This window comes from Stegostoma tigrinum, chromosome 8 (assembly GCF_030684315.1).
Source record: "Stegostoma tigrinum isolate sSteTig4 chromosome 8, sSteTig4.hap1, whole genome shotgun sequence".
NCBI lineage: Eukaryota > Metazoa > Chordata > Chondrichthyes > Orectolobiformes > Stegostomatidae > Stegostoma > Stegostoma tigrinum.
In genome coordinates this window covers 32,757,012-32,774,208 of record NC_081361.1, presented here as the reverse complement: position 1 = coordinate 32,774,208, position 17,197 = coordinate 32,757,012, and the positions used below count along the sequence as shown (strand labels likewise).

The 17,197-nt window shown below is 46.5% G+C and overlaps 1 protein-coding gene across 1 annotated transcript in view; it reads right to left on the bottom strand.

Moving 5' to 3' along the window:
* aldh9a1a.1 (aldehyde dehydrogenase 9 family, member A1a, tandem duplicate 1) overlaps nucleotides 1–17,197 on the bottom strand; it is a 45,186-nt gene that overhangs the window by 4,042 nt on the left and 23,947 nt on the right. The window contains exons 4-8 of the mRNA XM_048539264.2: nucleotides 14,259–14,393; nucleotides 13,228–13,424; nucleotides 12,138–12,278; nucleotides 4,058–4,246; nucleotides 2,629–2,716 (exon numbers count right to left, since the gene is read on the bottom strand). Of these exons, the coding sequence (XP_048395221.1) occupies nucleotides 2,629–2,716; nucleotides 4,058–4,246; nucleotides 12,138–12,278; nucleotides 13,228–13,424; nucleotides 14,259–14,393 (750 nt within the window). The remainder of the gene's footprint in view (nucleotides 1–2,628; nucleotides 2,717–4,057; nucleotides 4,247–12,137; nucleotides 12,279–13,227; nucleotides 13,425–14,258; nucleotides 14,394–17,197) is intronic.

Sequence of the window (17,197 nt, the reverse complement as noted above, 5' to 3'; positions counted from 1 at the left end):
TGGTCCTTCAGCGTGCCCGCTCCTCTCAACCAATGGAGGGAAAAGAAAAATCAATCCTGCTCCAAGCTAGAACATTTTTACATTTGCTTAAAAAATAGTTTAGTGAAATGACAACACTAGGAATTTTTTTAAAAATGAAGGTAATGACAATTTCTTATGAACGCTTGTGATTTTAAAAATGATGACATTTTGTTTGGAGGTGTTCATAACTATTTTATGTTAAACGATTTAATATATCGGGGTGGTATGGTGGCTCGATGGTTAGCACTGCTGCCTCTCAGCACCAGGGACCCAGGTTCAATTCCACCCACTGCATGGTTTTCCTCCAGTTTCCTCCCACGGTCCAAAGATGTGCAGGTTAGGCGGACTGGCCATGCTAAATCGTCCACAGTGAGCAGGTTAGGTGGACTGGCCATGCTAAATCGTCCACAGTGAGCAGGTTAGGTGGACTGGCCATGCTAAATCGCCCACAGTGAGCAGGTTAGGTGGAAATAAAGAGGCATGGTGATAGGGTAGGCAACGGGTCTCGGTGTGATACTCTTCAGAAGGTCTGTGTGGACTTGATGGACTGATTGGTTTGCATCTACATTATAGGAATTCTATGATTCTGTGGAAAAGACAGATGGTCTTGCATTTCTACGGCGCCTTTCATGACCTCAAGGCACCCTGATGCACTTTCAAAAGTATAGTGACTTCACAAGGTAGATACGGACAGATAGTGTTCCCCTTGGAGGACAGCCCAGGGCCAGAAAGTGTAATGATAAAGGAAAGGGGGCACCCATTTAACACTGAGATCAAGAGGGATTTCTTCTTGGAAGGTAACTAATCTGAGGAATTCTCTACCACAAATAGGATACAGAGCAGATAATTTTGACACAGTAAGATTCCTAAATCAGCTAATCAATGCTAAACGACCAGATAATCTTTTTTAAAAAAAGTGATCTGGTTGAGGGTTAAACATGGCTTGCTTTTGAAGAGGAGCACTGAACCCCACAACCTTATGGCTCACAGGTATGTGTGCTGCCACATTCATTAGCCACAGCGAACACACAAAAGGACTGCAAATAACTACAGACCTGACGGTGCTGGGTTACATCGGAAATCCAACCCACAATTGCAACTTGCTTCAAGTGACTACCAACCTGCTTATCAATTTCTCTCAGAATTAAGACTTTATGAGGTAAACTATTCCCCAGACAGTATGTGCAGCAAGAAGGCGGACCCATTAACACTAATGGACGCCCTCAATGATGCATCCTACTGGAAAAAACATTGATGTCCTAAGGCAAGGTCCTGTGACCTGAAACCTCCCTTAGCATAAAGGCCTTCAGACAGACTTGACACTCCTTCACTCAGGCAACTAGGGACGGACAATAAATAGCACAGCTTGCTAACAATACCAGTAATTCAAACTGGTTCCGAATCATTATCGCGAGACAGAGCTTGGTCATTGTCGAGGTGAGAATTTATGTAAAATGCTCATCTAAAGATGCTGATTAAAAAGACTCCAAAGAAACTCCACATTAGTAAAACCTTTGAAATATGGTCAAAAGCAATACGTAATCAAGCAATTTATTGCTGTTTCAATTGAACTGAATCAGGTGCGAAGACTCACTGATGGCATTTCTAAAATGCATTCTTTCCCAGCACGTTAACATCACTGGCTAGGCCAACATTTATTGTCCATCCTCAACTGCCTTCAAGAAGGTGAAAGTTCACCACCTCTTCAAAGCTACAGTCCACGTTATCTCGTATTGCTGGGAATGCATTTGCAGGATTTTGATCTTGTAACAAGCAAAGAAAATTATACAGTTCCACTCAGGATGGTGCGGGGCTTTGATATAATCAAGCTGTGGTGGTGTTCCAATGGATTTGCTACCCTGGTCCTTCATGGCAGAGGTCACAGGTTTGGAAGGCGCAAATGAAGGAACCTGGATGAGGTGTTCCAGTGCACCCTGTATATGGTGCACACTGTGAGGGAATGAAGGTTTAAGGTAGTGAATGGCATGTCAGAAGCAAGGGCCACTCAAGTGTTGCTGGAGCTGCACTTGTCCAGACATGTGCAGAGTACCTATTCACAGTAGTGAGACTTGTGCCCTGTTGATGTGGACTTGAGGAATGAGATGATGTGTTTCTTGCTGCAAGGTTCCTAGCCTCTTGTAGCCACAGCACTCATATGGAAAGTGCAGTTCAAGTCTCTGGTCAATTGTACCTCTCCATGATGGTGATATGGAACAAAAAAGCCATGGCTGATCCTGAAATACATGGTCTAGGAAGTGCAGCATTTTCTAAATGAGATGTTAGTATATGCAACACTAAATTCACCAAAAAGTTAGAGACAACAACCTACTGCAGGAAGTGGCTTTTTGAAGTGAGATGTATATACTGTTGGAGAACAGACCGGCTGCAACTTTAAATATTCTACAAACATTCCATCCTCGGAAAGAGAACAATTTCACTTATGTATAATGGCTGAACAATTGCACCTTACACGTTCATAGTGTATTGATCATTGTTAAGGATGTCAAAATATCACTTTGCTCCAATTGAGTTAAATATTTTAAAAATTATCTTCTATCAAGCTTAACTTGCATTTGATGTCTCAAGTATGGCATTAGGCAACAGTACCCAGAATACAAGGTTTCATGAAATATCCATCTTTCAATTTCGGATCATTAGGAACAAAACGATCTCCACCACAAAGAACAGTTGCACCCTGTAAACAAGGATCATAATCACATTAGTTATTCAAATATAATGTGTACTTCCTCACTCACAGCGTCTTTGCAGAGATGTGGAAAATGACACCCTGCTCACTGGGCATAGGAAGGAATTACAAGGAGAAACGGGGCAGAGAGGCACTCTGAATTGCTCAAACAGTGCAGACACAATGGGCCAAATGGCCTCCCTGTGAGCTGGAGACCTTCTGTGACCTTGACTTCCCTAATCTAAAAAGGGCAGACTTTAAAAAGGCAGCATGGAAGAAAGCTGACAGTAAATTCCAACAGACCACAATTTGAGAAAGAACATTTGCCAGGAAGGGAGCGAGAGAGTGCAGGGAAGGTGTTTGATGAACAGAGGTGGTGTACAGCAAGGCAACATGGAGGACATCCCAAGTGGGCTTGGGGAGAAGCCATGTAGAAATTTGACAGGAGGTACAAAAATTCAGAAATTTACAGCTAAAGCAGTAAAGCTCAAACCAGACAGGAAGATGATAATGTTGGATGAAGTTTAAGTGAACACACGGACTACGATGCATTAAATGTGTTGAAGCTCAAAGCTGAAGACACCTAGAAGAGGCAGTGGTGAAGCTAAACAGGGACAGCATGAAATGGTTAGGGATTTGATATCTGATGGGATAATCCAAAACTCAGATAGGCAACAGTGTAGGTTATGGAGAAGTCATTTCCGTGTGGAACACATGGTCAAGCAAGTTCACTCTCCAAGCCACTCACCACCTTTATACTTGGAAATATATTACCGTTCCTTAGGAACTCAGTCCCTAAAGTAACCCTGAGTTTATCTACACCAAAAATGTTGTGGCAGTACCAGAAGGCAGCTCACCACCACTTCTCAAGGGCAACTAAACATGGGTAATAAATGCTTGCCCAGCCAACGATGCCCAATTCCCATGTATGAATGAAATTTGGGAGATGCAAGATTGAAGGCAGCCGACATTAATCCGACGCATCATCACTTCCGTCTGCTACTTTAGTTTATAACGTGCTGAGGAGCTCTAACAGATCTCTAATGCAGCGCTCAAACTAAAACAATGAGCCACACCAGTCTCCGCAAGAGCTTGCATTGCTTCAAACCAGACCCCTGTCCCGACTTCATGTTACAAACAATGTATACGTTGAGAATCCAAGATAATAGTGTGGAGCTGGATGAACACAGCAGGCCAAGCAGCATCCCAGGAGCACAAAAACCGACGTTTCGGGCCTAGACCCTTCGTCAGAGAGCTCTCTGACGAAGGGTCTAGGCCCGAAACGTCAGCTTTTGTGCTCCTGGGATGCTGCTTGGCCTGCTGTGTTCATCCAGCTTCACACTTTATTACCTGTTCCTTGGCTTGCTTCACATAAGACAATACTCGGTCCATGTGTGGGCGACTGATGAGCCCTCCCATTTGCGTGTCTTCGAGCAGTGGGTCCCCAACTTTTATTGCTTTTGTCTTTGCCACCACTTTTTCCACAAACTTGGACATTATATCCTTCTGTACAAACACCCTGGTGCCATTACTGCACACCTGAAAACAAAATCAAAACAGTATCACCAGACATGTTGACCTCAAATAATTATTCGTACACAACAGATGATCGACATGAAGAAAAACAGAAGTTGCTGGAAAAGCTCAGCAGGTCTGGCAGCATCAGTGAAGAAAACTTCAGAGTTAACGTTTCAGGTCCCGACATGAAGTGTCGGCTGTGGTTCAACTGTGGCGTTGTCATCGGAGGCAGAAAATCACACTTTGTAACCTCAGAGCCGGAATTCAGCTCAACTTGCTTCTCAGCTGTAAGTTGAGAGGGAAAGTGAGGAAAGAAATGAGAAGCAAAGAGAGCGAGAGAAGAGACTGGCAGCTAAACCAAGAGAATCCAATCGGGGTTCTACAAAGTCTCAGAAGGTGAAGGAGGAGGAATAGAGCCAATCAGGAACCAAAATACGGGGTCAATACAAGAATGCAGAAAACCACTAAACGAATATTCAGAATCTTTGCCTAGGAAGATGCAGCTAAAGTCACTGCGACAGCTGACGCAGCTTTTCGTTCATTCACTCACAGGATATCACAGCGTCTCTGGCTAGGTCAGCTTTTTTCTTTAGTTACTCACTTTGTGTGATGTGTCTGTCGCTGGCCGGGCCAGCATTTCTTGCTCACCTCGATTGTTGCCCTTGAGAAGGTGGCGGTGAACTGCCTTCTTGAACTGCTGCAGTCTACCTGCTGTGGGTTGACCCACAATGCCCTTAGGGAGGGAATTCCAGGATTTTCACCCAGCAACCATGAAATAGTGCCGATATATTTCCAAGTCAGGATGACAAGTTACTTGGAGGGGAACTTAGAATTGGTGGTGTTCCCATATATCTGCTGCCCATGTCCTTCTAGATTGAAGTGGTCATGGGTTTGGAAGGTGCTGTCTGAGGATCGTTGGTAAATTTCTGCAGTGAATTTTGTGGATAGTACACACTGCTGCTACTGAGCATTGGTTGTAGAGGGAGTGGATGCTTATGGGTGTAGTGCCAATCAAGCGGGCTGCTTTGTCTTGGATAGTGTCAAGCTCCTTGAGAGTTGTTGGGGCTGCACTCATTCAGGTAAGTGGGGAGTATTCCATCACACTCCTGACTTGTGCCTTGTACATGGTGGCCGGACATTGAGGAGTTTGGAGGAGTCGACAGTCACTGCAGTATTCCTAGCTTCTGACCCGCTCTTGTAGCCACTGCATTTATGTGGTGAGTCCAGTTGAGTTTCTGATCAATGGTAACCCCAAGAATGTTGATGGGTTCGGTGATGGTAACACCATTGAATGTCAAAGGTTGGTGGTTTAATTATCTCTTATTGCTGATGCATAGCCTGGAATGTGCGTGACGTCAATGTTACTTGCCACTTGTCAGCCCGGGCCTCAGTATTGTCCAGATCTTGCTGCATTTGGACACTGAGTATCTGAGGAGTTGCGAATGGTGCTAAACATTGTGCAATCATCAGTGAACATCCCCACCTCATACTGTATGACGGAGGCATGATGAAGCAGCTGAAGATGGTTGGGCTAAGGACACTACCCTGAGGAACTCCTGCAGAGATATCCTGGACCTGTGATGACTGACCTCCAACAGCCACGACCATCTTCCTATGCATCAGGTATGACTCCAAGCACCTGAGAGTTTTCCCCCTGTTACCCATCGATTCCAGTTTTGCCAGGGCTCCTTGATGCTACAATCAGCCGAATGTTGCCTTGATGTCAAGGGCTGTCACTCTCACTGCACCTCTGAAATTCAGCTTTTTGTCCATGTTTGAACTAAGGCTGTAATGACATCAAGAGCTGAGTGGCCCTGGCAGAACCCAAACTGGGCATCACTGAGCATGTTATTGCTGAGTAAGTGTTGTTTGATAGCACTGTTGATGACACCTTTCATCACTTTACTGATGATTGAGAGGGGAACTGATGGGCGATAATTAGCCAGGTTGGATTTGTCCTGCTTTTTATGTACAGGATGTGCCTGGGTAATTTTCCATATTGTCGGGTAGATATCAGTGTTGTAACTGTACTGGAACAGCTTGGCTAGGGGAGTGACAAGTTCTGGAGCACAAGTCTTCAGTAATATTGCTGGAATGTTATCAGGCCCGTAGCCTTTACAGGATCCAGTGAATCAAATTGGCTGAAGACTGGTACCTGTAATGCTGGGGACCACTGAAAGAAGCCAGGTGGATCATCCACTCGACAATTCTGGCTGAAGATTGCTGTGAATGCTTCACACATCTCTTTTGCACTAATGTGATGGGCTCTTCTATCATTAAGGATGGGAATATTTGTGGAGCCTCCTCCTCCAGTGAGTTGTTTGATTGCCCATCACCATTCACGACTGGATATGGCAGGCCTGCAGAGCTTAGATCTGATCCGTTGGCTGTGGGATCACTTAGCTCTGTCTATCACTTGCCGCTTTCGCTGTTTGGCGTGCAAGTAGTCCTGCTTGGTGGCTTCACCAGGTATGCCTGGTGCTGCTCCTGGCATGCCCTCCTGCACCCTCCAGTGAACCAGGGTTGATGGTAACAGTTGAGTGGGAGATATGCTGGGCCATGAGGTTACAGATTGCGCTGGAGTACAATTCTGTTGCTATTGATGGCACACAGTGCCTCATGGATGCCCAGTCTTGATTTGCTAGATCTGTGCAAAGTTTGTCCTATTTATCATGGTGATAGTACCACAAATCAATGGAGGTTGTTTTCAATGTGAAGGCAGGACTTTGTCTCCACAAGGACTGTGCAGTGGTCAATACTGTCATAGACAAATGCACCTGCAGCTGGCAAGGATGGTAAGGATGAGGTAAGGTTCTTTTCTTCCCCCGCTCACAACCTGCCGCTGACCCAGTCTAGCTGCTATGTTCTTTAGGGCCCGACCAGCTCAATCTGTAGTACTGCTGCTGAGCAACTCTTGGGGATGAACATTAAAATCCCCCATATTTTGTGCCCTTACCATCCTGAAAATGCTGTTCAACAATGGAGGAGTACCGATTCCTCAGCCAAGGGAGGATGGTACACAGTAATCAGTAGGAGGTTTCCTTTCAGATGGCAACGGGGAGACAACCACATTGCAGTGGGTCTAGAGTCACATGTAGGCCAGACCAGGTGAGGATAGTAGATCTCCTTCCCTAAAAGGACATTAGCAAACCAAATGGGTTTTTCTGACAGCAGACAATGATTTCAGTCATGAATAGATTCTTAACTTAAGATTTTTCTTTACTCACTGATTTCAAATTCCACCATCTGCTGTGATGGGATTTGAACCTGGGTCTGCCAAGACATCATCTGGGTCTCTGGATTAATAACAATACTACCGCCAGGCCATCGCCTTCGCATGCGATTTATTGCCCATCCCTAATTCTCCAGAGGGCAGTTAAGAGTCAACCACATTGCTGTGGGTCTGGAGTCACATGGAGTCCAAACCAGATAAGGATGACATTTCCTTCCTTGACGAAAATTAGTGAACCAGAAGAGTTTACCCAACAATCAACAGAGATTTCACGGTTGTCGTTAGACCCTTAATTCCAGATTCGTTTACTGAATTCAAATTCCACCATCTGATGTGATGGGATTTGAACCCAGGTCTGCCAGAACACTGCCTAGGTCTCTGGATTATTAGTCTAGTGATCATTACCACCGAGACATTGCCTCCCCGTCGCTGACGTACCGTTTGCGTAAAAGTTGATAGTCTTTGGATAAAGTGGCTGTGCTAAAAGTTGGCAACTCACACGGGTTGGAATGAACGAAGGAGGAAACTTCAGAGGCACTGATGAGAATCGCTCAACCGTCCTCAAATACAGGCACTGGGGCTGGGCGCGGTTTGGAATTGAGAACTTCCAGATGTTACACTCTTCTTCAAAGAGGGTGCAGGGAAAGCCTCAGACATTACAGGCCAAGATAATAAAATGTGAGGCTGGATGAACACAGCAGGCCAAGCAGCATCTCAGGAGCACAAAAGCTGACGTTTCGGGCCTCGACCCTTCATCAGAGAGGGGGATGGGGAGAGGGAACTGGAATAAATAGGGAGAGAGGGGGAGGCGGACCGAAGATGGAGAGTGAAGAAGATAGGTGGAGAGAGTATAGGTGGGGAGGTAGGGAGGGGATAGGTCAGTCCAGGGAAGACAGACAGGTCAAGGAGGTGGGATGAGGTTAGTAGGTAGATGGGGGTGCGGCTTGGGGTGGGAGGAAGGGATGGGTGAGAGGAAGAACCGGTTAGGGAGGCAGAGACAGGTTGGACTGGTTTTGGGATGCAGTGGGTGGGGGGGGGGGAAGAGCTGGGCTGGTTGTGTGGTGCAGGGGGGGAGGGGACGAACTGGGCTGGTTTAGGGATGCAGTGGGGGAAGGCGAGATTTTGAAACTGGTGAAGTCCACATTGATACCATATGGCTGCAGGGTTCCCAGGCGGAATATGAGTTGCTGTTCCTGCAACCTTCGGGTGGCATCATTGTGGCACTGCAGGAGGCCCATGATGGACATGTCATCTAGAGAATGGGAGGGGGAGTGGAAATGGTTTGCGACTGGGAGGTGCAGTTGTTTGTTGCGAACTGAGCGGAGGTGTTCTGCAAAGCGGTCCCCAAGCCTCCGCTTGGTTTCCCCAATGTAGAGGAAGCAGCACCGGGTACAGTGGATGCAGTATACCACATTGGCAGATGTGCAGAGGAGCTCGAACAGTTCATCCACTTCACCAACACCTTCCACCCCAACCTTCAGTTCACCTGGGCCATCTCCAGCACATCGCTCACCTTCCTGGACCTCTCAGTCTCCATCTCAGGCAACCAGCTTGTAACTGATGTCCATTTCAAGCCCACCGACTCCCACAGCTACCTAGAATACACCTCCTCCCACCCACCCTCCTGCAAAAATTCCATCCCCTATTCCCAATTCCTCCGCCTCCGCCGCATCTGCTCCCACGATAAGACATTCCACTCCCGCACATCCCAGATGTCCAAGTTCTTTAAGGACCGCAACTTTCCCCCCACAGTGATCGAGAACGCCCTTGACCGCGTCTCCCGTATTTCCCGCAACACGTCCCTCACACCCCGCCCCCGCCACAACCACCCTAAGAGGATCCCCCTCGTTCTCTCACACCACCACACCAACCTCCGGATACAATGCATCATCCTCCGACACTTCCGCCATTTACAATCCGACCCCACCATCCAAGACATTTTTCCATCCCCACCCCTGTCTGCTTTCCGGAGAGACCACTCTCTCCGTGACTCCCTTGTTCGCTCCACACTGCCCTCCAACCCCACAACACCCGGCACCTTCCCCTGCAACCGCAGGAAATGCTACACTTGCCCCCACACCTCCTCCCTCACCCCTATCCCAGGCCCCAAGATGACATTCCACATTAAGCAGAGGTTCACCTGCACATCTGCCAATGTGGTATACTGCATCCACTGTACCCGGTGCGGCTTCCTCTACATTGGGGAAACCAAGCAGAGGCTTGGGGGCCGCTTTGCAGAACACCTCCGCTCAGTTCACAACTAACAACTGCACCTCCCAGTCGCAAACCATTTCCACTCCCCCTCCCATTCTCTAGATGACATGTCCATCATGGGCCTCCTGCACTGCCACAATGATGCCACCCGAAGGTTGCAAGAACAGCAACTCATATTCCGCCTGGGAACCCTGCAGCCGTATGGTATCAATGTGGACTTCACCAGTTTCAAAATCTCCCCTTCCCCCACTGCATCCCTAAACCAGCCCAGTTTGTCCCCTCCCCCCACTGCACCACACAACCAGCCCAGCTCTTCCCCCCCACCCACTGCATCCCAAAGCCAGTCCAACCTGTCTCTGCCTCCCTAACCGGTTCTCCCTCTCACCCATCCCTTCCTCCCACCCCAAGCCGCACCCCCATCTACCTACTAACCTCATCCCACCTCCTTGACCTGTCCATCTTCCCTGGACTGACCTATCCCCTCCCTACCTCCCCACCTATACTCTCTCCACCTATCTTCTTCACTCTCCATCTTCGGTCCGCCTCCCCCTCTCTCCCTATTTATTCCAGTTCCCTCTCCCCATCCCCCTCTCTGATGAAGGGTCTAGGCCCGAAACGTCAGCTTTGCTCCTGAGATGCTGCTTGGCCTGCTGTGTTCATCCAGCCTCACATTTTTATTATCTTGGAATTCTCCAGCATCTGCAGTTCCCATTATCTCTGACATTACAGGCCAGTCAGGTTCACTCCACCTGTGGGAAAGCTTCCAGAGCAGAGAATCTGGGACAAAATTCAATACACTTGGACAAATGTGAATCAATTAAGGAAAGGCCGCATGGATTTGTGAACTAATTTGGCTGGATTTTCTGGTGAGGAACAGAGGGGGTTGATTTGGGGTACTGCAGTTGATGTGAAGGACATGGACTTCCAAAATGCTGTTGAAGAAGGCAAAAAAATATATAATTTTCTAAACAGTCTACGGGGCAGTGATAACACGGATGTAACACTTGGTTGAGTGACAGGAAACAGAAAAGCTGAACCAATGTTTGACAGACAAGAAGAATGTATAGAGTGGGGTGTCCAGGGGTGGGAACTAGGGTAATTGATTTTCTGGATCTGTGCTACTGACCTAGACTTCAGCGCGGAAGACACAATATCAAAGCTCACAAAACCTGCAAGTATTATCAACAATAAGGAGGACAGTACATACTTCAAGAGAACACATACAGCGCGGTGGTATGGGCAGACATATCGAGTCACACAGTCTCAGAGCTGTACAGCATGGAAACTGACCCTTTAGTCCCAACTCATCTATGCCAAACAGCCTAAATTAATTTAGCCCCATTGCCAGCATTTGGTCTATATTGCTCTAAACTCTTCCAATTCATATACCCATCCAGGTGCCTTTTAAATGTTGTAATCGTACCAGCCTTCACCACTTCCTCTGGCAGCTCATTCCATACACACACCACCCTCTGCGTGAAAAAGTTGCCCCTTAGATCCCCTTTAAAGCTATGCCGTCTAGTTTTGGACTGTCCCACCTAGGGAAAAGCCTGTGGTTATTTACCCCATCCATGCCCGTCATGATTTTATAAACCTCTATAAAGGTCACCCCTCAGCTTCCGACGCTCCAGGTAAAACAACCCCAGTCTATTCAGCCTCTCCCTCTAGCTCAAACCCTCCAACCCTGGCAACATACTCACAAATCTATTCTGAACCCTTTCAAGATGCGCAACATCCTTCCTGTAGCAGGGTGAGCAGAAATGCACACCATATTCCAAAAGTGAGTGGTTAAATTTCATCAGAGAATTATGAAGTGGCTCATTTAAGCAGGAAGAAATGAGGAAAGGCCAATAGCGAAGGCCTGAAAATCACAGAATCCTTATAGTGTAGAAGCATGCTATTCAGCCCATCAGGTCCACACCCACCATCCAGTAGTATCCCCATGAGGATCCTTTGGGAGTGGGTGAGGGACATTAGTTGGCAACATGAATGGGGAAAGATGAGGGCTAGAGGGCCCAAAATGCAAGCAAATAAATGGGATACATGCTCAGAGAATGGAGGTGGGTCTTTTAAACAAGATGGTAGCCAGCCACATTTGTGGCCACTTCTGACCTGCTTCTGGAGGGGTGTCAGGCACAAATCCATCCCACACCCACACCACTGATGGCAGAACCGAGGGTCCCAACTCCAGCCACCTGTTGCAAAGGCAGAAGAAGAAAAATCCAGGCCTCAAGTGTTCGATGTTGGAGTGCTGAGTACTACAACCAAAACAAAGCTCTTTGCTCACAAAAAGGACAGAACGTTCCCGCCATACGCTGAAAACGAACGACTGAGCATTTCGCTCGGAATTGAAGGAAGAAACCAAGGGTTTGCCAGTGACCCCGTCGACAGGGCAGGAAATTGAAATGGTTTATAGAAGAAGAACCAGTAGCTGATACAAAGATCATAGAGGGGTGGTTTCCATACCTCTCCCTGGCTGAGAAAGTTTGCCAGCATTGCACCTCTCACAGCATTCTCCAAATGGCAATCAGAGAAAATGACGAGCGGAGATTTCCCTCCGAGTTCGAGTGTGACATGCTTGATGCTTTTTGCTGCCGTTTCCATGATCTGGAGAGTTGAAGCACAGACAGAATATTTGTCCAACGCTTTGCACATTTGGGATCTGGAGCTTCCAGAAAATTCTAAAATGAAACACCTATTGAGACTTTTCCCCACAGAATAATTCCACTAATGTCACTTGACAAGCATTGAGAATCTACAATTAAATGCTGCAGGCTGTCTCTCGGAGGCCTGTTTTACAGTATTGACACGCAGCAAACTGCTGTTTGATTAGACAAACACAACAGATATTTATGGCTGAAGTCAAAACCCATAAATGAGAGGAACCTGATCAGACCATATGGGGAGAATGACACCAGAACATGCAACCTCTCCCAGCTTATTCATAGAGGATGACAACCTAATTTGAGCCAGCCCCTGCCTGTGCTCCTGGCACCTACCCACATAATTCCCATCCTGGAACCAGGATCCTGCCACCCAATGTCTGTCACTCAGCCAATGGGATCCAACAATGAACTTGGGTCTCAAGTGAGGGGTGCTTGTACCTTCAGGGTGACACTGCCGGTCTCCAATCAGGCGGACAGTCTCTCCCCACCCCACCCCATCTCTTGGTAGATGGTGAGGAGGTGTCGTCCAGCACACCCCTTAAAGTTAACCCTTCCCTTTCCTTCCCCGACTACATTGACACTGCCCTGAAACTGACCAGGCAAAGCTGCCGATCACAAGCAGCCGATCTTCCAAGCTAGGATTGATTGCGGGGCTCACATACTGGAGGCACTGCGAGGTGGAATGAGGCTTTTGCCCACGATTCTCTTCATGTTCCTGAGGTACTCTAGATACACAGTTGTAGAGAGGTATCCAACTGACATCTCATGCTCCATCCCAAATGAATGAAGCTCAATCCCAAGAGGCTTGATTAAATTAAGAGCAGCTCCGTAAATTCAACAAAAAAAAATTTCCACACTGTTTTCCCTTGTAGACCCAACCATGAAGTTACCTTGATTCCAGTCGGCACGCTACCAGTGAAAGAAACCTTTGCCACACCTCTGTGTTTGCACAGGAGATTTCCAGTCTCTACAGCCCCTTGAAGCACATTGAACAACCCATTCGGTGCCCCAGCTTGTGTGTAGATCTCGGCAAGCATCACGGCGGTCAGAGGGGTCAAAGGTGATGGCTTGAAAATCATGGCATTTCCTGTTTGGACAGGAGATAGTAAAAATAATATTTTAAGATAATTTTCCTTCTGAGCACAAAGACTTTCCTTCCTCCCTCTTGGCTTGTAACACCCAGAGATAAAAGCAAGGCACATGGTGCTGACTTGGTGACAAATACTCACTTGTCAGCATCTGCTGCGATGCTGAATCATATTTGGGCCAAAGAGGATACAAATATCTGCTACACTGTGATCTTGCAAGACCTATTATTGCAAAGGGAATGCAACTAAATTGTATGTCACAAAGATACCAATATCTGCCTCAGAAGATATGTCTTTTCTCAGAGACACACAACTCAGAACCATTACACTGCAGGCTTTAAATGAACACTGGTATGCAACTTCTAACTCACCTAACTCCCTGACCAGATAATAATTCGACTCTGCTTGGCCGGAGACTATTAAGTGAATTTAATTTAATTTTGTTTTATATAAAGATTGGGACATATATACATGGTGAAGATAGAAGCTAAGATATGCAGAAAAATACTTTAAAATGTAAAAATTAGCTTAAAAAGACTGCTAATGACTTCATGGAGGGGATGTACAATAACGGTCAAAAATCAAACATGCTTCTGAAATAAATGGTGCAAACTTTAAAAAAAATCGTCAAACTTTTCTTGTGGTGTCATGATGAGTCGAATGGAAACTTTGTTTTAGAAAGGTGGATGTATTTTATACACTATATATCTTGGGACAAACTTGGGCTAAGAGGAGAACAAAGACACTAGGCATGTTAACTGATCAAAACGATCTCTTTAAGTTAGAAAGAACATATTTTTGCCACAAGATGAAAGCATAACACACATTCTCACCGCAAGCCAGAGCTGGAGCTGACTTCCAGCAGGCTATCTGGAATGGGTAGTTCCAAGCCCCAATGCCCACACACACACCAAGCGGCTCTCTCCTTGTGTAAGCAAATGATCCTCCAGGGAGCTGAATATGTTGGCCTGTGCACAGAGATAAAGGAAAGAGACTTAGTGCTAGATTCAGGATACGTACAATTGATCCCAGAGAAAATGAACATCAGAGACTGAGGGAATGATGTGGCAGGACCATTCGGGTCAGGAATATTCCAGGAGTACAAGCCAGTCCATCCTTCATTTCAAGTACCAGGTTCCTCAGTACAAGGAGGAGGTCAGTAAAGATCGATAAACTTGTGCACAGTTCTGCCAACAAATTAAATTAATCATCATCCTTGCAGTCAAGCACTGAACCCATTGTCATTACATAAGATGGTCCGGAAGATGTTGGCTGCTAATATTTTGACATCACTTGTCAAGGGGTCCTCGATTTTAATTCCCACCTTATTAAGTCATTGAACATCAACACTGGTTACAAACAGACAGTAAATGCTCAAGTTATACCCTGTGCAGCTGTTAATCTTGTCAACAGATGTAATGGCTAATAACACAAGGCTTGTAATTCTATTACCAGTCCATCTAATACGGTTTGATGTATGATGTATCCAATATTTTCCCATGATACAACATAAGTGTTCAGCATTTTCACATATTTGCAGATTTGACAGAATATTTGTACAACAAGGGAATAAACAGACAGTGGAGTACTCTGCAACAAAAGTATAAACTCTCCAAGAAAACTGGGGCAGCACGGTGGCTTAGTGGTTAGCACTGCTGCCTCACAGCACCAGGGACCCTGGCTTGATTCTGCCCTCGGACAACTGCCTGTGTGGAGTTTGCGTTCTCCCCATGTCTGCTTGGGTTTCCTCCAGTTTCCTCCCACATTCCAAAGATGTGCAGGCGAGATAAGTTGACCATGCTAAATTACCCCGGAGTGTTCAGGGATGTGGAGATTAGATGGGTTGTAGGAGGATGGATGTGGTGGGATGCTCTGAGAATCGGTGTGGACATGTTGGGCTGAAGGGCCTGTTTCCACACTGTAGGGATTCTAAAATACCAGTTTTTTTTTGGGTGATGAGTCAGGGAGAGATTTATTGCCTCATGAAAGCTGTATTCCACCTACAAGTGGGAGAAGAATCGATTAGCTCAGTTGGCTGGATAGCTGGTTTGCAATGCAGAGGCTTGCTGACCTGTGGGTTAAACCACCACCAGTCTTCTCTCTCTAATGATACAGTGGGTCTACAGTCCCCAAAGACTACAGTGACCTTATTCCTCTGGTCCTAAACTCTCCCACTATATGAAAGCACCAGACCTGCCAAGCCCCTCAACAATCTTGCATGTTTCCACTCATTCTCTTTCTTCTAAACTGCAACAAATACAACCTACACAACCTGTTTTTGGAAGAAAATCCTTCCTAAATTGACAAAAGTGCAATAAAGAGGACAGCACAGAGGCTCAGTGGTTAGCACCACTACCTCTCAGTGGTGGGGACTTGGGTCCGATTCCCGCCTCAGGCGGCTGTCTTTGCAGAGTTTGCACATTACCCCTAACTCTACACGGTTTTCTTCTAGTGCTCAGCTTTTTTCCCCAGTCCAAAAGATGTGCGGGTTAAGTTGGTTAACTCATGGGAACTGCAAAGTTACTGGGGTGGGATAGGGGGTGTGGATCTGGCAGGATGCTCTTCTGAGGGCTGGTGTGGACTCGATGGGCCGAATCGTCTGTTTCCACACTGTAGGCATTCTATGGACCTTCTCTGGACTGCTTTCAATATCAGTATATCTTTCCTTAGCTAAAGGGGAACAAAACTGTTCCCAATATTCCAGCAGGACTCTGACAACTGCCTTGTACAGGAGATAGTAGGAGCTGCAGATGCTGGGGAATCCAAGATAACAAAGTGTAGAGCTGGATGAACACAGCAGGCCAAGCAGCATCAGAGGAGCAGGAAGGCTGACATTTTGGGCTTAGACCCTTCATCAGAAATGATGGGTCTAGGCCCAAAACATCAGCTTTTCTGCTCCTATGCTGCTGCTTGGCCTGCTGTGTTCATCCAGCTCCACACCTTAACTGCCTTGTATAGTTTTTTCAAGACTTCCCTATTTTTATACGTTATATTCCCTTTGAACCAAAGGCTAACATACCATTTGCCTTCCCAATGAATGCACTGAACTTAGAACATAGAACATAGAACAGTACAGCACAGAACAGGCCCTTCAGCCCACAATGTTGTGCCGACCACTGATCCTCATGTATGCACCCTCAAATTTCTGTGACCATATGCATGTCCAGCAGTCTCTTAAATGACCCCAATGACCTTGCTTCCACAACTGCTGCTGGCAACGCATTCCATGCTCTCACAACTCTCTGTGTAAAGAACCCGCCTCTGACATCCCCTCTATACTTTCCACCAACCAGCTTAAAACTATGACCCCTCGTGCTAGCCATTTCTGCCCTGGGAAATTGTCTCTGGCTACCAACTCTATCTATGCCTCTCATTATCTTGTATACCTCAATTAGGTCCCCTCTCCTCCTCCTTTTCTCCAATGAAAAGAGACCAAGCTCAGTCAACCTCTCTTCATAAGATAAGCCCTCCAGTCCAGGCAGCATCCTGGTAAACCTCCTCTGAACCCTCTCCAAAGCATCCACATCTTTCCTATAATACGGCGACCAGAACTGGATGCAGTATTCCAAGTGCGGTCTAACCAAAACTTTATAGAGCTGCAACAAGATCTCACGACTCTTAAACTCAATCTCCCTGTTAATGAAAGCCAAAACACCATATGCTTTCTTAACAACCCTGTCCACTTGGGTGGCCATTTTAAGGGATCTATGTATCTGCACACCAAGGTCCCTCTGTTCCTCCACACTGCCAAGAATCCTATCCTTAATCCTGT